Source organism: Balaenoptera borealis, assembly GCF_965194805.1.
Source record: "Balaenoptera borealis genome assembly, chromosome: 8".
Taxonomy (NCBI): Eukaryota; Metazoa; Chordata; class Mammalia; order Artiodactyla; family Balaenopteridae; genus Balaenoptera; species Balaenoptera borealis.
In genome coordinates this window covers 15,790,338-15,810,867 of record NC_138865.1, presented here as the reverse complement: position 1 = coordinate 15,810,867, position 20,530 = coordinate 15,790,338, and the positions used below count along the sequence as shown (strand labels likewise).

Sequence of the window (20,530 nt, the reverse complement as noted above, 5' to 3'; positions counted from 1 at the left end):
AATTAATTAATTAATTATTTATTTATTTTTGACTGTGTTGGGTCTTCGTTTCTGTGCGTGGGCTTTCTCTAGTTGTGGCAAGCGGGAGCCACTCTTCATCGCGGTGCGCTGGCCTCTCACTATTGCGGCCTCTCTTGTTGCGGAGCACAGGCTCCAGACGCGCAGGCTCAGTAGTTGTGGCTCACGGGCCCAGTTGCTCCGCGGCATGTGGGATCTTCCCAGACCAGGGCTCGAACCCGTGTCCCCTGCATTAGCAGGCAGATTCTCAACCACTGCGCCACCAGGGAAGCCCCCTGACTTTTTTTAAAATAAAGATTTCTTGGCTCTTCCCTCAGAGATTCTGATTCAGTAAGCCTGAGACAAGGGAATCCTGTTATTTTTTTTAAAAAAGCTCTCCAGCTTTTGGAACCACTGGTATTGGCAAAGATATAAAAAGAACAGGACATTGTGAACTAAGCCCAGGACATTTCCTGGAAGTTGGTTGTTGTCTTAAATCTCATATGTGAGCTTTCATTGTGCTTTGCCACTCCAAACTAGGGAGATTCAGGGAAGTTTGAAGCCTGAATTTTTAAAAAAAATCCCAATATTTTATTCTGATAAATAATACCTGTATTTAGTACCCTGAAAAATCTTTGATAATTGCCTAAGATAATGCATTCATTAAATGAAATCCTGCACACAAAAGGAAGCCTCAGTTTTGCCATAGTTTTAACATTCTTCTAAGTAAACTTTTTTCATTCCATTCTGCCAACTTTAGCAGTGACTAATATGATGAAGTCATTTAAATTTTACTTCTCTTTACATTGCTTAAAATAAAGAATATAAAACTTTTTTATTTTTAGCACATTGTAAACTGGTGCAATTTCTATGGCAGTGAGCTTGACAACATCTCTCAATTATAAATGGCCATGGCTTTTGTTCCAGAATTTCTACTTCTAAAATGTAATCCTGTGGCTATACAGTCAGTCCTCATTATTCACGAATTCTAAGTTGCAAATTTGCCTAGTTGCTAAGATTTATTTGTAACCCTGGAATCAGTACTCACAACACTTGCAGTCATTCACAGACATTCAAGTGTACAGAGCAACGGAAAGTTTGAGCCACCCTATGCACGTTCCAGCTGAGGCTGAACGTGCAGCGGCTCTGCCTCTTGTTTCAGCTCTCACACTGTAAGCAAGTATTCTTTTTGTGGTCTATTTAGTGAAACATTTCCCACATTTTTTGTTGGTGTTTTGCTGTTTAAAATGCCCCAAGCATACTGCTGAAGTGCTATCTAGTGTTCCTATGTGCAAGAAGGCTGTGATGTGTTATATAAGCTCCATTCAGGAATGAGTTATGGCACTGTTGGCCGTGAGTCCCATGTTAATGAATCAACAATGTACATTAAATAAGGTGACTTTACACAGAAACACACATAAAACAAGGTTATGTGTTGATTAGTTGACGAAAACGTTGTGACCAGAGGCTCACATAACCGTAACCCTGTATTTCCCCTAGGAGCACTGGTTCAGTATTCACTAACTCAGTTTTTGCAGCAACTTTATAGAACACAGCTACTGCAAATGACAGGAATCAACTGTACTTGAAAACATGTAAAATGCATGTACAAGTTTTTCATTGTTGCATTATTTATGATGATGATTTTAAACAACCTAAACGTTCAATAGGAGACTAGTTAAATAAATGCTTGTACATCCAGGCAATGGAATGTACCAGACAATGCAATGAGGCTGTTTTTTAAAAATGAAAAAAAGAAAACAAATCCTTTATATACTGATTGGAATAATCACTAGTTTAAAGTGAAAAAAAAGACATAGTAAAAAGCTATGTGTACCATCTGATGACATTTCTAAAAGGGGGTGTGTGCATGTGTGTGTGCATAATTGCTTGAAATTGAATATGGTATCTCTGAAAGGGCACTCAAAGAAACCAAGAACATTGGGTGCTTCCAGGGTAGCTGGAAGATAGAGGTAAGATGGAGGGAGACATTTCACTGTATAACTTTTTATATCTTTTAATTTTATGCCACGTGAATGTGCAGCCTATTTTAAAACTTATTTTTTTCTAATGAACATAATAAGAAAGAAAGATTAAACATAAATTAAATAATTAACACTTGGTTAATTCCAGGATAATTTTGTATTCTGCAGTTCTTTGTATCAAACATTTGCCATTCAGAAAGGTACTAGTGCTAAAAGAATACGATAGGAGAGATGCAAATATCATACCTTTCATTTGAATAAGGTTGGATATAGTATTTGTATTTGCTCCTGAAATATTCCTGCATAATATCATCTTGATATTGATATTACCTGTGAAGCTATAAGTAGGTTCTTTAACTTTTCTAACAGTTTGACAATTTGAAAATTGTGTGTTCAGTTTTTAGCACCTACTACACACACACACACACACACACACACACACACACTGCTGTGATACTTTTTTTTATATCAAGGTACCAAGAAAAGTTTTGGTGTTGTATTATTATTCTTGTGGGTTAAGAAAAAAAAAAGGTGGGGGAGCTCTGCTTCTGTCCTAGGGTTGTCTATTATCTGTGTCCTTGATCTGGAATGAGGAATATCAGTGACATGGAAAAACAAGAATGATGATTGCTAAGCTATTAATAAAAGTTCAGTGGGAATGAAAACCTATAATTTTGAAACAAATTCAACTCATTTCATCTTGACTTTTCCCCTTCCTCCTATTAAAAAACAAGTGTTTTAATTCTGGATTTGTGTTTTCTTTTTCAGTTACCCTGCAGTTTGTGAATTTTTGCAGAACAATAATCTGTTATCAATAATCAGAGCCCATGAAGCCCAAGATGCTGGGTAAGTTATATTAAAACTGTACCATGACTTCCCTGGTGGTCCAGTGGTTAAGACTCCACGTACCACTGCAGGGAGGCACGGGCTCAATCCCTGGTCAGGGAAGTAAGATCCTGCTTGTGGTGTGGCGTGGCCAAAAAAACAAACAAACAAAAAAAACAACCAACTGTACCAAACAGCACTGCAGAGTTTTTGCTTTTAACATCAAGACAGACGGGCTGTCATTTCTCTTCCAGGTATCGAATGTACAGGAAGAGCCAAACGACAGGCTTTCCATCACTCATTACTATTTTCTCTGCCCCCAATTACCTAGATGTCTATAACAATAAAGGTAAAGGAGACCAGCAATATTTGAGTTTGAATTTGTGAGTGAGTAAATGTGAGCTCTAGTTTAATATGTATGTGCATAGGTAATTTTCTGAATATATATAAATTTTAAATAAGAAAAAAAAGGGTCTTAATTGAAACAAAGGCCAAGAAACTTAGAATTTAAGCTTCTGCTTGGTTTTCATCTCCTAAGGATTATTGGGCTCTTTGTGAGTATAAATAATGATTACAATAGGTCTGATTTGTACTACTGAATCAAAATATAAGAAGAATAAATTACTTCAGGTTCAGGTTAGAACAGTCAGCATAAATTATTGGTTTTGGTGAATTTAATTTACTTATAACAGTACCTCAATAAAATGTCACTGTTTACTGTTTTAATGTCTGTCCGTTAAGCTGTTTTTGCTCTTAAGAAATGATACAGTTAGAATGAATACTCTACAAAAAGTCAGAAAAATCTTCATTTTAGTCCAAGCCCTGTCAGAAACTAATAGTGTGACTTTAGGTCAGTCATATCATCTTTCTTAACCTCAGTTTCCCATATAAAAAAAGATAATTGGATATACACATGCCTTTTGATCCAGAAATTCTACTTCTAAGACTTTTAGTCTATTTTAGTCATTTTTTTAAATTTAACTTTTATGATTCCTAGTTCATAAGTTTTGTATCAGGGCAGTGGTCTACTTAAAAACTTCCTCTGTAACATGCCTCTGTAACTATTTTGTTGTATGACTATAAAATAATAGAACTTTTAAACAAACATGCCAGAACAAATATATCCAAGTGAGTATTGTCCCTTCAAGGTAGTTACCTTGGGAGGTTATACACTTATTCCAACAATGCTGCCCGTTGTTCAAACATTTTTGGAACTCCTCTTTTGGCATTGCCTTCAGAGTCTGCGACACATTCTTTTGATTATCCTCAATGATGGGAAACCTTCGTCCTTTGAGGGTGGATTTGATTTTTGGAACAGCCAAAAGTCATTCGGAGTCAAGACTGATGAATAAGGTGAGTGATCAAGCTAGACGATACCATTTGGGGTCAGGAACAAGGTATGATTATAAGGTAATGAGACTGGTTTTTCTTGTGTTGCTTATAAAATGGCTCTGGAGGCAATTCCAAAAGAGGAGTTCCAGAAACGTTTTGAGTGATGGCAGCATCTTTGGATTAAATTTACAGTAAGGCAGCAAGGTATATTGATAAGAGCACCGAGCTAGGAGTCAGAAATCCTAGTCTAGTCCTGCTTCACTTTTAAATTCACAGTTAATGAGATACTTCTCTGAGCCTCAGTTTGTCCTTAAAATAACTGTGATATAGGCTTGTTGGAGATAAGTTGGAAAAATCAAAATGAATATTAAAAGCATTGGTCAAAATATAAATTGTTCTACTACTATAACATTCTACTGTTATTGTGCCTGGTGTGATTACAGCAAAGGACCACACTCATCTGATATATAAGGTCTGGTGTGTTTGTCGTTGGTGGTTTCTTAAGTCTCATTACTTTATAGTCATATCTTGTGTATGCAGTTTGGGAGAGAAGTTTAAAAGAGGTCCACAATATATTTACTACTTCCTCTATTTCAGAGTAGACTATGAAATGGCACATCTCATTTCAATCTGTTCTGGAACAGTTATCTCTGGATGTCCTTAGTGACTTGCTATCCATTTTAAAAAGGCATTTCTTTGACTTAAATTCTCTTCCAGTCTTATATTTTCTTTTTGCTACTCGTCAATCTTTTCTGAGTCTTAGCTATCCTATAATACTCTGCTTCTCCCTAACTCCATTCTTTCTTATTTCCTTTTTCCTAATATTTCCAATACATTAGAGACTTAGTTTTTGTTCTCGTTTCCTCCCTTATGAATGGTATGTGCCACTTATGTTGTCAAACTTCCTCAAGGACAGTGTCCCTAGTCCTCTTATCTATGATGAAGACTTTCCCTTCTTACTTCCTTTATTAACCTTACTATTAAAAGTGTCTATTGAGGGAATTCCCTGGCAGTCCAGTGGTTAGGACTCGGCGCTTTCACTGCCAGGGGCCTGGGTTCAATCCCTGGTCGGAGAACCAAGATCCTGCAAGCTGCATAGTTGGCCAAAAAAAAAAAAAAAAAAAAAAAGTGTCTATTGATTGCCCAGTGGATTTATCAGTGTGCTAATCTGAAACATGTCATCTAAATCAGCAATCACTTTACTAACTTACTAACTGCCAATTCATTCTTTGCCATATTCTAATCTGGTCTTGTTCTTGATTATTCCTTTAGTAAACTGTTAAAGTCACAGTTGATTCTGAGGTTTTTGTTGGCTTTGACATAATTGGTAACATACTTTACCTTGAAACAATCTTATTTTCCTTGGTTGTTTCTTAACCTTTGGCCGGGGGGGAGGGGGGATGTGGCATCTAAAATCATCTCTGGTGGTACTCAGTTATTCACCACACAAGTACCTCTTTTCTTGAAAAAGGCAACTCTATCCCCCTTTCCTTCTTCTCTTTCTTTTACTGTTGTTTTTCTTTCTTGTATATTCTTTAGACTGATTGGTACCAACAGGCATTTCTTAATTCCACTGGTTACATGAAAGACCTTTAAGTCATGATTTTTAAACATCTCTATTTCTATTTTTGTGTCCATCTCCCACCTCTTTTTCTTGTGTAGATTGAGGGAGTTGTTGAATATTTATATATTCATCTAACCTAAGTAAAATACATATACTTGAAAATAATGGGACATGTACATTGTAACCAGTATTAGAAGCTTCTTAAAAGCTGAAAATCCTATTTTCATATATCTTTATAATCTATGGTGTACATTTTAAACATCCAGTGACTTTAATTTTGAGAATACTAAGCTATCCTGCAATAAGCAAAGAGACAGGAATCAGGAGATGACCTATAACTGTCATTTCTAGAGAACTATTATACCCTATTCTATTTATGATCATAGTAAGAATAATTAAGAGAATAATGCAAACCACATTGCATTGCTGGTGATGAAAACTAAGGGATTGGAGTTTTAAAAGTTTTAAATATAAAGGAAATCAGTTTGGTACCAAAGTATGTGTGCCATATATATGAACATATATATATATGAACTGGTTAATATTAAACATTTATAGAGTGTGAGCAATATACTAACTGTGTATAGGAGAGACGGGCATTTTTTTCTTCACATACTGTATGCAGAGATGATTTAATCTACTTTGAACCTTATTAAATTGCTCCAAGTTTACCATCTATCTGTATCCCCCACTATGAATTAATAACTGCTATGTTATAAACTCTTAAAAAGTTTATAAAATCTTTGGCTCTGGCTAATGACTAGGAAAACAGGCTGTGTTCATTTAATGAGAAATGTTTGCCCTCAGAGGAAAGTTGTAACTGTAACCACTTGGCCTATAAAGGGAAATTATGATGAAATTTTTCTCATGTGGAATCTGAGATTTCTATAGATAGTTACTGTGCAAGACCCTTTGAAGTTTCAGAGCTTAGTTTCTTTTGTACTTTTATTATATATAAGAGCTCTTCAGGTAACTTTGTTTCTTGGGATAATTCTTAAAAGAATGAGCTTTAAGATTTTCCATCTGTCTTGAATTTATAAATGGAAAGTAAGTTCTTGAGTTCTGTGTAGTAGGTACACAGCTGTACAAAGTGTACCAGTTGCCATGTCATTTTCCTCTGTGCCAGACTTTCCTCCTTTTTCCTTTTTAGCTGCTGTATTAAAATATGAAAACAATGTCATGAATATCAGGCAGTTTAACTGTTCTCCACACCCATACTGGCTTCCAAACTTTATGGATGTTTTCACGTGGTCTTTGCCTTTTGTTGGGGAAAAAGGTAAGAGAACTAAAGCATCTGGACCATCAATTGTCCTAACTAGTGACTGAGCACCCTTATATTTGCATGAGTCCCCTGATGGTTCAGAAATGTTTTTCTTAAAGTTATCAGAAATGTTTTCTATTTTCATTGTTCTCTACAAAGATTTTTAAGTGGCACTTAATTGGTTTTTAAATTGTAATTCGAGTTGATTATGCTTTTCTTATTCTAAATATCAATTTAAAGTAGCTGTCGTCCTATAATCAAGATGTTAAAATAACATAAGTAACAATAAAATAACCATTCCTTCAGTGATTTCTGCAGCGATAAAGAGATTTAAATAGGAATTATTTTTCTTGGAATTTTATTTGTGCACCTATACAAATAAGCTATGCAAATATATAAGCCTGTTGTACATAGGCCTGGTGGCTTAACTTCTTTGTAAAATGGGAGGAAATCCTTTCATATGCATATCAGTGAAGAAAAGGCTCTGGCAGCAGTCTAATGAAATCAAGTAGTTATGCAATGGAATCGTTAAAGACTCCATACTTTAACTGGAGCAAGTAATCTCCCCCAAATCTATATAAACTTGAAGGTCTGCATTTAATGCTGTTCCTTACAGCTACTCTGAATAGCAAAATGACAAATCATTTTTATCTATGTTTATTTAACATGTATGTTTATATATCCACATCATTTTAGAGAAAGTACCTTATTAATTATATAAAATTTTGGTTATTTTGTCTTATCATCTAGTCACAGAGATGCTGGTTAACATTCTCAACATATGCTCTGATGATGAATTGATTTCCGATGATGAAATTGAAGGTAAACTTGCCTTTTCCTCCTTTGAATCAGAAACGAAGAAGTTTTGGTTTTGGTTTTAGTTTGTTGTGAATAATTTTCTTTGTCTAATTAAAAAAAGAATTCTGCTCATTGTAGAAAAATAAAATTTGAAAAATACAGGAAACCATAAATAAGAAAAAAAAGTCACCCGTAATCCTACCATCTCATAGATATCCACTGTTAACATCTTGATATAAATACTGTATTAGTGTCTTTTTTTCCTCTTTTTTCTTTTAAACAAAGATGAAGTCATGTGATAGTTTCACAAACATTTCCTGGGTTTTTTGTAGACTACTTTTTAATGGTTACATAGTTATCCATGTGAGTCATTCTTTGTTTTATCCAATCCCCTGCTGTTGGATATTGGATTTTTTCCCAATTTTCTTTTAAAACCCCACAGTTTTGAAATTTTTTATAGATAAATCTTTGCCTGTTCTGTTCAACAACCAATGTTTATTATACGCCTTATATGTGCCAACAATTGTATAGGTCCTAAGCTCTCAAAAAGCTTATATTCTGGTGGTGGGAAAACAAACAAACAATGCATATGAGTCAAGTATTGATATGTGGTATGAAAGAAAGGAAAACAATACTAGGAAATGAAAATTAACACTTTCTTGATTATTTCCATAGGATAAATTTCTAGAAATTGAAAATTTGTGTCAATTAGTACTTACAGTTTTAAATTGGATACAGATGACCTAGAAAAGCTATAACAGTTTACATTTTGTGTATGTGATGCATAGTTCACAGTGTTCTCTCCAATACTATTTACTATTATTTTTATAGTCTGCTGTTTTTTTAACTTAAATATTTATTTTTATGATGACTAATGAAGTTTTTTTCTTGTATTTATTGACCACCTTTATTTCTTTATTATGAGTTGTCAATTCATATATTTTGCCCACTTTTCTACTGTTACGTGCATGTTTGTTTGTTTTTCTTCTTATTGGCCTGTGAGAGATATTTATATAGTTACATTTTGTGGTATACATAGCCAAGTATTTTTTCCCTAATATGTTTCAGGAGGTTTGATTTTAAAGATAGGTCCTAACTTATCTGAGAATGCAGAAGATTCTGGAGAGATGGTAGCACCTTAGCACAAACCTCTGACCGTCTCATTCTCCCCAAGCTTATGCTAAGGTGATTCACTCAGCTGTGAGGATGAGCTATGTACATAGTGGAGAAAGCCTAGCTTACTTTGAGAATATAGACGAGAGTCCTATACGTACTTATGCTTCAGATTCCACATTGAAGGTGCAGAGCAGATGGAGCATAGCTTGTGTTTGCCTTTATGAATGGGATAAGAGATCACTGCAGGGAACCAGTTCTTGAGAAAATAGTGCAGCCAAGTGAAAATTAAAACAAAGAATTTAAGTTAGGAAAGGATGAAATATGTAAGAAATACATCTAGTAAATTTTTTATTTAAATCTAAGTGGAAATGGAAATTATTGTGAACTCTATTGTATGTATTAACTCTATTGTGTGTATGTATCCTTGATTATCATAAGGACATGCTTACTAAATTATGCCCAAAGTTATATATGGATATATTTATTGAAGTATCATCTGTAGTAGCAAAAGAGTCAAACAATCTAAATATCCCTCAGTGGAGACCTGGGTAAATCAATCACGATATATCCATATGATAGATTCTCCACATGGAATATTATTTCCCTTCTGTAAGCCTCCTTTCTTCTCCCCTTCTCTTCTAGTTAGTTCCTATTCAGCTTATTGTAACTTCGTCATGGAAGATATTTCTGATCTCCCTGACTAGATACAACACCCCTGTCATGCTCTCATATCAATGGTGCTAACTTCTTAGCATTTGATAGAGTTGCAATTTTACATTTATTTATACTGTTACAAGATTAATATATTAATGTATTTAATAAGTGACTTAATACTGTTAAGTCACTCAACAGTAAATTCCCTGAGTGCTGGGATAAAATTCGTTCTTGCTTACCATTATCACCTTAAAGCCAAGTATAGTGCAATGAGCATAGTAGGTAAATATTTGTGGTATGAAGTACAACTATTAAAAAAATAAAAGAATGGAGTAGAGCTGTTGGTGCTGCTATGGAAAGTGTATTAGATGTTAAGTACAAAAGTAAATGGATAGAATCCTCTTATTCCCATTTTTTACAGGGTGTGTGGGTATAAGCTGATATAGGATTTTAAAACTTTTTTTCTGAAAGGAAATGAAGAATAACCTTTAGGTTAAGTGAACACTTAGTGAACACACTTAGTGAACACTTAGTGAACACACTTCTAGTTCCAGTCCTTCCTGAAACCACACTAAAACTACAGTACAATTTTGGTTTTATCTAAGTGATATAAACTAAGGATTTTCACTTTAGTAATGCCAGACAGATAGTTTAAATCAATCCTGACTCTTAAGACAACTAGAAAAGCTAGACAAAATATTTTAAAAAGTTGCTTCAAAGGCATTCAGAAAACTAAGAAAGTAATAAAGAATTACCAAGTAGAGATCTGGAAAAAGGCATAAATCCAGAGAGGTAAGACATTTGGTTACGTACGGGACCAATTTTCTCCTAAAGACATTCATGAATATCAAAAGAGGGGGCTGAGAGGTTGACCAGCCCTCTTGATAGAAGCTAAAAAAAGTTGGGGTTCATGACTTGCCAAAGATGAGTTGAGTGCTGGTAAGCTTCTGCTCATTGGTTTGGGACCCCCAAAGGTTGCATCTATGTAAGAGTAAAGATGAACTGGAAATAGAATGCCCTGGAAGGGACTACAGCCTGTCTTCAAGTCATTTCAATCTCTGAAATTTAAATAAGGTAGTCCCAAGCATCTGGCAAAAGCAAACCTCTTTAGGCTAAGATAACATTATGTAGAACTTTAAACTACTGCAAACTGTCTTTCAAATATAATACATGGCTCACAACCAAAAATAACTAGGCATATGAGGAGACATAACAAAATGAATGAGAACCAGCCGAAAGAGCAAAAAATAAAAACAGACCCTCAGGTTCTCCAGACACTGGCTTTATCAGACCAAACTTTAAAATAACTGTTCTAAAAAATAAAACAATGCTAACTGTTCAAGAACATAAAAGACTAGATTAAAAATTTTGGCAGAGAACTGTGAATTATAAAAAGGGATGTAGCAGAGTTGATAAAGCACAAAAATAAAATTCTAGGAATGAAAAATAAAAAACACAGCAGATGAATTAACAGCAGATTCAGTAAAGCTAAACAAAGAATAAATGAACTAGAATATAGGTCAGAAGAAACAACCTAGACTAAATCACGAAGAGAAGAAATAAAATACCCCAAAAAGTATATAAGTGACATGAGGATATAGTGAATAGATATCACCTGTGTGTTTGGAATCCTAGAGAAGAGACAGAGAATGGGGTAGAACCAGTATTTGAAGAGATAATGGATTGAAATTTTTCTAAAACTGACAAATTAAGCCACAGATTGAAGAAGTCCCCCAAACCAAAGCAGAATGAATACAAAGAAAGCACTATCTAAGCACATCATAGTAAAAGTGCTTCAGATGAAAGACAAAGAAAAAAATCTTAAAGCAGCCAGGAAAAAAAAAAATCGATTACTTTCAAAAGAGAACAATTAAACTGACAGTAGATTCTCAGTGGAAACAATGGAAGCAGGAAACCATGGAATGACATATTCAAAGCACTGAAAGATAATAATTGGTACATCTAGAATTCTATACCTAGCAGAAATACCCTTCAAAAATGAAGAAGAAATAAGCATTTTTCAGCTATTCCTCCCTTTAAAAAAGGTACTAAGAGAATTACCAGGAGACCCACACTAAATGAAATTCTAAAGAATATTATTCAAACAGAAGGAAAATACCAGACGGAAGCTTGGAGAGTCAGGAAGAAATGAAGAGTACAAATAGTAGAAAATATGTGGGTAAATCAAGTGAATTTAGACCTTATTAAACAATAATAATTTTTGTTGGATTTAAAAGACAGAATTAAAATATATGACAATAATAGTCGGCAGTGGGATGGAGTTAAAGTGTGTGAGGACGCTATATTATCTGGGGAGAGGAGAAAAGTACCTGTTAACATTATACTTTGATAAGTAAGAGATGCATGGTGTAAGAGTAATTTTCAAGAAAGGAGGGCTTTTTAAAAAGTATGTAACCTTTAAGTTATAGAAAAAATGGCATGATAAAAAAAATAACCTAGAAGGCAAGAAAGGAGGGAAGGTACCTATAACACTAGGACAAATAGAATAAATTATGTTGATAAATTTATCAGCAACTTCATTAAATGTAAATGAATAAAAGACAGATTGTCAGGTAAGATTTTTTAAAAAACATTTTATGATGGTTTATAAGAGACAGATCTAAAACATAAAGATACAGAAAATTTGAAAGTAAAAGGAGAATAAATATATAGTCCAAATACTAACCAAAGAAAAGCTGTTGTAGATAGATTAATATTAACATGAAATAAACGCTAAAACAAAAATAAGATGGGGAATTCCCTGGCAGCCCAGTAGTTAGGACTTCACGCTTTCACTGCTGAGGATGCGGGTTCAATCCCTGGTCGGGGAACTAAGATCCTGCATGCCACATGGAGCAGCCAAAAATTAAAATAAAATAAAATGAAATGAAGTGAAATGAAATACCCATGGGTCATATATCCCAATGAAAATTTCAAAATATTTTGAACTGAATGAAAATAAAAAGCAGTACATATTAAAACTTGAGGGCAGGCAGTGCACCAGGCAGGCCTGGGTTTGGGGCTGGAACCAGAACCTCAGCAGATGTTCACTGGTTGACAGCAGAGGAGAGGAACCGAGTTATACTTGACCTTAAAGCAGCAGGATGGTCAGAATTAAGTGAGAGAGGTGCCATCTACAAGGAGTTCTCTTTCAAATATTGTAATCAGGCATCTGGCTTTATGTCTCAAGTTACTCTACAAGCAGAGAAGATGAATCATCACCCAGAATGGTTCAGTGTGTACAACAAGGTCCATACGCCCCTCACCTCACATGTCTGTGGGGGACTGACCAAAAGGGATGTGAAACTAACCAAGTTTGTTGAAAAAGCAACTGTTTCTATGTGATTTCTTCCAAATGTATGTAAAATTTTATACACATCTTAGCTGCCATGTATTTTGAAGGCAATTTACATGAACAAATTAAGTTGTAAATTTAGTTCACCTTTGTACCACATTTTGTAAAATCAGTGCTTAAATACAAAATGCTATAAATTGAAAGAAAAAAATAGAACAACAAAACTTGAGGGATGCATCTAAAGCCATGCATAGAGGAAAATTTATAGCCTTAAAATGCATAAATTGGAAAAGAAGAAAGGTGAAAAATCAACATCTATCTCAGGAAGTTAAGGGAAAAAAAAATGGATAGCACATTAAACCTAAAGAAGGGAGGTGGAATGAAATAAAACGTTAAAAGCAGCATAAGAAAACAGAAAATAAAATATAGGGAATTCCCTGGTGGTCCAGTGGTTAGGACTCCACGCTTTCACAGCTGAGGGCCCAGGTTCGATCCCTGGTCGGGGAACTAAGATCCCACAAGCTGTGCGGTGCAGCCCCAAAAAATAAATAAATAAATAAAATATAGTATAGAGGAGCAGTAAAACCAGAATGTACTCTTTTCAAGAGACTAATAAAATTGATAAATCCCTGGCAAGACTTATGAAGTAAAAAAGATAAGACAAAAATAACCAATGACAGAACTGAAAAAGGAGACATCACTATAAATCCTATAGATATTAAGAAAAATAACAAGAATAAATTTATACCAGTATAATTTAAAACTTAGATGATATGGGTAGATTTCTAGAAGAATATAACTTACTCAAATAAAATGTTTGAAGATTTAACATTCAAAATTCATTCAGCATATACTAATGTAAGATATTAATAATAGTGGAAACTGGGAGAGGGTACTAGGGAGTTCTCTATGCTATCTTAACGTTTCTATACATCTAAAACTATTCTAAAATAAAAAAATTTTATTTAAAAACTCAGTCAATCAGTATAATTCACTACATTAAGAAAAAAATGGAGAAAAATCATTACCTCATCAGATGTAGAAACAGCATTGGATAAGATTCATGTTTCATTTACAGTAGATCTCTTAAACTAGGCTTAGAAAGGAATTCTTTAATCTGACAAACAAACATATCTGTGAAAATCTATAACGAACATCATATGTGAAATATTGAAAGCTTTCCTTAGTGACTGGGAATAGACAAACATGCCAGCTATCCATACTTCTTTACAATATCATATTAGAAGTTATAGCCAGTACAATAAGGCAAGAAAAAGAAATGCAAGGTATAAAGATTGGGAAGGAAGAAACAAAACGATCATCATTTATAGACAATATGATGGTGTATAGAGGAAATTTAAAAGAGTCTATAGATATTTATGTGAATCAATAAGCAGATGCAACAGAGCTGCTGGATACAAAGTCAAAAAGCAAAAATCATTTGTATTTCTATTTACCAGCAACAAACAAAATGAAATTTTTAAAAAGATGCCATTGACAATGCCATTCCTAACAATAAGTCTAACAGATGATGTGTGATACCTCTAAGCAACAAACTGTAAAACATTATTAGAAAAATTAAAGGACATCTAAATAAGTAGAAAGAAATAACATGTTCATAGATTATTGGAAGACTCAATATTATAAAGATATGTTATTCCCAAATTGATCTACAGATTCAATACAAAGTCAAATATTAACAGACAATTTGACCCTAAAACTTATATGGAAATACTAAGGATAGTTTCTGAAATTCACATGGAAATAGTTAAAGTCTTACAGAAACATAAGGTGAGAGAACTTGTTCTATAGGATATCAAGATTTATTACAAAGCTAAATTAACTAGAATTGTTAGTGCAAGTACAGACAAGCAATGAAACAGAACAGAGAATCCAGAAATAGATCCACATATATACGGACACTTGATTTACACTAGAGGTGGCACTGCAGAGTAATAGGAAAATGATGGTATTGGTATGGTTTGGGGATATCTATTTGAGAAAAAAATTAAACCCGACCCCTATCATATTCCAAACAAAAATAAATTCCAGATGGATTAATACATTCAAATATGATAGGCAAAACAATAAAGCTTCTAGTATTTATAATATAGAATGTGTTCATGACCTTGAGATAGAGGAAAATTTCTTGAACAGGACACAAAAAGCACTAACGATACAGGAAACTATTGGACTACATTAAAAAAGTAGAACTTGTATTTATCAAAAGACTCTATTTAAAGAGTGTGAAGGGACTTCCGTGGCAGTCCAGTGGTTAAGACTCTGTGCTTCCATTGCAGGGGGCACGGGTTCGATCCCTGGTCAGGAAACTAAGACCCCGCATGCGGCGGGGTGGAAAAAAATAAATAAAATTAGATTAAAATTTTAAAAAAGAGTGTGAAAAGACAAGCTACAGAGTGGGAGAGGATATTTGCTACATAACCAAAAAATGGCTCATGCAGAATATATAAAGAACTACAGATCAGTGAGATGAGACTTGAATGAGCACTTCACAAATGAGGATATCCAAATGGCCAGTAAAAATATGAAAAGTTATTCAACCACATTAGTCACCATGAAAGTGCAAATTAAAACCACAAAGGATGATTCTACACACCTACCAAATTGGCTAAAAGTGAAGATGAATAACATCAAGTGTTGGCCAGAATGTGTAGCAACAGGAATGCTCATATATTGAAGTGTAAGTTGGTACATCCACTTTAGTAGATAATGCTAAACTGTTACCCAGAGTTGAACATATGCATTCCCTATAACTGAGCATTCTAATTATAGGAATGTACTTGAGAGAAATATGTGCAGCAAAGAGAAATGCACTGGAATAGTCACAGCAGCTGAATTCAACAATAGCCAAAAATTGGAATCAGCCCAAATGACCACTGACAGTAGAAAGGATAAATAAGTTGTGGCATATTCATATAGTGGAATTGTGTACGATAATGACAGTGAACTACAGGAGCAGGGAAAACATGGATGCGTCTTACAAACATAATGTTGAGCAAAAGAAGCCAGACACAAAAATACATTATTTGATTGTTCCAATTACATAAAATTAAAAAAAAATTAAAACTTGTACTTGTGGATACATGCTTAAATGATAAAACTATAAAGAAGAGCAAGAAAGTGATTTCAGTAGAAGTCAAGAGAATGATTTTCTTTGGGAAGAGGGAGACTCTAATTATTAGGAAGTGCCCAAGGTGGGGAATCTGGGGGTGCTGGCAGGGTTCTGTTTATTGTCCTGACTGGTTATATGGCCATTTGCTTTTAATAAATCATTGAGTTATACATTTGTTTTGTGTACTTTTCTGTATGTTTATCATACTTCACGATAAAAGAGATTTTTACAAATTTATAAGCCTACAAAAATGTGGAGATTTCTGTAGGGATTTTGGAAGCTGGAAAACAAATGAATTAGTATTACTGACTTGGCTGATTCAAGAAAGCTAAAGCCCGGTTTAGTAATGGGGAATACCGAGTTCCAGTACAGAATCCTCAAAAAGCAAAGGAATTGGTAGCCTACACCAGTTGCTAGAATTGGGGACCTTGAGTTGAGGGGAGGAGGGAGATGGGGGCTGAGCTAAAATGAGTAGGTAAAAGCTGTTTGAAAGGCAGCTAAAGTCCTAGCTGCCTCTTCGCCAAGACTGGAGGCTAACCTCTAAAAAGCGTAAACCAAAGAATTTCTGGACCAGGATACAACTGAGGGCATCGATACTTTGCCAAAAACAGGTGAATTAAGTGACCATATGCATCCTCAGTACTGATACAGAGAATTCCCTAACAAAGACCCACCCTGGTCATTCTGTGTATGTAAAGCTCCAAGTCAGCAGCCCACCTACCAACTCTGAAAGCTTTCTAGTTCCTCATTCTTAATGAGGAGCAGGCACCAAGGATTATAGGACTCCTCGGGAAAGTCTCTAAGAGAGACAACAACAAAAACAGCAAAAAGCAACTCAAATGAACTTGAGATTCTGAAGAAAATATAAAACTTAAAAATGGAAAAACTGTAATATCTCTAGAAAGATATGAGAAGATATTGAATCCATTATATAAAAACATGATGCTCTTATTAAGAGATTTGTAAGCTGTTCATTCTGTCCTTTGTTTTTATTCATTGTTTTCAGCATTATTTGTTCCACAAATAGTATCTTTTTCTTTGTCTAATTTTATTTTCATGATCTATGGGGATAGAGTATGTTGGAAAATAATAGATGTGAATTAATGTAAAACTTTTAAGAAATAGAAAAACTCCTGGCAAGAAATCTGTAATTTAATATTCTATCATGATACCAAGGATATCTCTTCTGAGCTGATAAAGATAAAAGCCTGCTTCTCTCATTGCATTTTGCTTTGATTTTTTCTTTTCTCTCTTCCATGCAAACTTAAATTTCTCTTCCCATATTTCTATTTTCATCTCCTTGTTTCTTGGTGTCTCTTCTCCCTGAAGATCACTACATTTCAAGCTATCAGAAAGGTATCTGACCAAAATGTGCTATGAGCTTACTACTTGCTGTCTGTCCCACCACAATCTATTAATTAGACTTTTTTAGTTGTAGTTGAATAATTTCAGACAGGCCCTCCATCCTCCCTTTCTGTTTCAATGTATATGTTTCCTCTGAACCCTGCTGTATGATCCTGCAGGATATTTAGAGCTGGGGGGCGAGGAAGGAGAGGCCACATTTCTTAGTTTCTGACGTTTGAATGCGGTCACCTGATGCATGCCTGGACATTGGCTTCTCATGTGTGAGCTGTTTCCTAAATCTTGGATGAGAAAAGGCTATAAAGTCTTAACGTTAACTTTTTTGGTGTTGCTTTATAAAATACCTTACCCATCATCGTAATTTATACTGCACAGTTGTCTATGGTAGGAAATAACTCACCAGTTTGTAAGTGAGGATTTTAAAATGAAAGCAGCTCTCACTAAGTTCAGGAGAGCTAGCTGTGTGTTGTGTTTACATGCAGAAGACAACTGCTCAAGTCATCACTTGCCATTTGGCAGGCCAAACCCTGCATCCTGAGGTGGCCCACAGCATTCTCAAAAGAGATCTTTGCTGTAGCAACTGTCTTTGTTTATATGTGTGTATTTCATTCTTCCCTGTGTTCTACATTTCAAAACCACAAATAAGTTCCTACCTCATAGATCCACTCAGTCTGTCTTTTTTGTGGCCCCTCCATTTTTTACATCATCTTTTTTTTTCTCTCTTCTGGGTTATTATTTTTTTTCTCTTGCTCCTTACAACTTCCTGGGACTTTGGTTTGTTTAAACAAACTTAGGCCTTGATTTCTTTTTTAAAAACAATTTATTTAACTTAGAAAGACGCTTCATCCTGCATTTTTTAAAACTAACCTGTTAACATATTCCTTTAACTCACTTATTCTTTGTATTCTCTAAGGAGGCACTACAGTTCGAAAGGAGATCATCAAGAATAAAATCAGAGCCATTGGGAAGATGGCACGGGTCTTTTCAATTCTTCGGTAAGGATAACTCTGTCATTACAGTGTGGGATAAAAGCATTTTGAGAGTAACTTAGAAGTTGATTTCAGAACAGTGTTTTTAGAATTGGAGTTCGGTCTCTGGGTTGAGTACAGTTTGCATCAGACCTACATGTTGAAGTGCCTAGAAATGCCTGGCAAACATTTATTTGGTACGAGCTTAGATACAGCGCAGTGAGTGCAGTGATTTAGTGTGGACTCTGGGGCCAGGTCGCCTGTGTTCAGATCCTGGCTCTGCATCTTCTCAGCTGTGTGGTCTTGTGCCTCATTGTCCTGGTCTGTAAAAGAGTGAGAATAGCAGATCTGCCTTACAAGGTTCTTTGGAGGATTATCTGGGGTACTATATGGAAAACATTAGAACAGCACCTGACTATTAAATGGCTTTAATTGAAAAGCAAGACCTGGCTAATTGTTGTTAATTGGAATATTTACAGAAAACATCCCTTTCTTTGGGTCAGGGAAGGGGTAGGGAGAAGGAGAACCTATCCTCCATCTCTGCGCACCTTTTCTTAACTCCTTTCAAGTATCTTTGTAGGTACTGAGTGGTAGACACCCTAGCATTAACCCAGGGCTTTGATCTTCCTTTGCAGGGAAGAGAGTGAGAGTGTGCTGACTCTCAAGGGCCTGACTCCTACAGGTACGCTTCCTTTGGGTGTACTCTCAGGAGGAAAGCAGACTATTGAGACAGGTGAGTATGAGAAATGCTCCTTTCGTGGAAGGTGTGCTCCCGTTACCTAGCAGTCAATGTCAAATTGAAACTTAGGGCTTCTTTCAATAAACGGTACTAAAGCAATTGGATATCTATCTCTGGGGGAAAATGGATCTCCGTACACAAAAACTAAATCAAAATGAATTATAACTTAAATGTAAAATCTAAAACAGTAAAACTCCCAGAAGAAAGTATGGAAACTAGGCATTGGGGTAGATAAAGAGTCCTTAAATATGACACAAAACATACTAACCTTAAAAGAAAAATTGAATTAATGACTTTCATGAAAATTAAGAACGTGTATTCACAGAAATTCATGATTAAGAAAGGAAAAAGACAAACCATAAACTGGGAGAAGATTTTTGCAGTACATATGTCTGACAAAGGACTTATATTCAGAGTCTATAAAGAACTACAACTCAGGGACTCCCTGGTGGTCCAGTGGTTAAGACTCCACGCTTCCATCACAAGGGGCACGGGTTCGATCCCTGGTCGGGGAACTAAGATCCCGCATGCCGCACACTGTGGCAAAAAAAAAGTACAACTCAATAAGAAAAACACAAAACAACCAAATTTTTTTAATGGTCAAAAGATTTTAACAGACACTTCACAAAAGAGGGTATTAAAATGGCCAAAAAGCATATGAAAAGGTGCTTAAAATAGTTACTCATCTGGGAAATGGATATAAAACCACAGTGAGATACCACTACATATTCTCTAGAATGGCTAAAATTTAAAAGTGTGACAATACCAAGTGTTGATGAGTTTGTGGAGAACTAAAACTAGATACATTGCTGGTGGGTTTGTAAATTGGTTCAACCACTTTGGAAAACTGTTGGGCAATAACGCAAAACATATGTCTGCCCTACAACCCAGCAATTCCATGCCTGTTTTTTTTTTGTTTAGTTTATTTTATTTTTGGCTGCGTTGGGTCTTTGTTGCTGCGCGCAGGCTTTCTCTAGTTGCGGCGAGCGGGGGCTACTCTTCATTGCGGTGCACGGGTTTCTCATTGCAGTGGCTTCTCTTGTTGTGGACCACGGGCTCTAGGCGCGCGGGCTCAGTAATTGTGGCTCACAAGCCCAGTTGCTCCGTGGCATGTGGGATCTTCCCGGACCAGGGCTCGAGCCCATGTCCCCTGCATTGGCAGACAGATTCTTAACCACTGCGCCACCAGGGAAGCCCCCATGCCTGGTTTCTATCAAAGAGAAATTAGTGCATATGTCCACCGAAGGATGTGCATAAGAATGCTCACCTTAGCTTTACTCATAATAGTCCAAAATGGGAAACAACCAAATGTCCATCAATAATAGAATAGATAAATTGTGTTATATTTATACAATGGAATTTACTCAGCAATAAAAAATAACATTATGAATACATGCAAAAACATGGTTGAATCTCACAGACATCATGGTAAACTAAAAAAACTACACCGAGAAGAGCACAGACTGTCTGATTTATATGATGTGCAAGAACAGGCAGACTA

General features: G+C 35.3%; 1 protein-coding gene across 7 annotated transcripts in view; it reads left to right on the top strand.

Annotated features, from left to right (window-relative positions):
* Nucleotides 1–20,530, top strand: part of PPP3CC (protein phosphatase 3 catalytic subunit gamma) — an 88,809-nt gene that overhangs the window by 61,124 nt on the left and 7,155 nt on the right. For 4 of the 7 annotated variants that reach the window (XM_082402598.1, XM_082402600.1, XM_082402602.1 and 1 more), the window contains exons 7-12: nt 2,751–2,828; nt 3,062–3,156; nt 6,854–6,979; nt 7,715–7,786; nt 18,236–18,317; nt 18,926–19,023. In XM_082402598.1, coding sequence (XP_082258724.1) covers nt 2,751–2,828; nt 3,062–3,156; nt 6,854–6,979; nt 7,715–7,786; nt 18,236–18,317; nt 18,926–19,023 — 551 coding nt within the window. Of the gene's footprint in view, nt 1–2,750; nt 2,829–3,061; nt 3,157–6,853; nt 6,980–7,714; nt 7,787–17,289; nt 17,317–18,235; nt 18,318–18,925; nt 19,024–20,530 lie in introns of all 7 variants that reach the window. The other 3 variants (XM_082402597.1, XM_082402599.1, XM_082402601.1) reach the window with 1 other exon arrangement.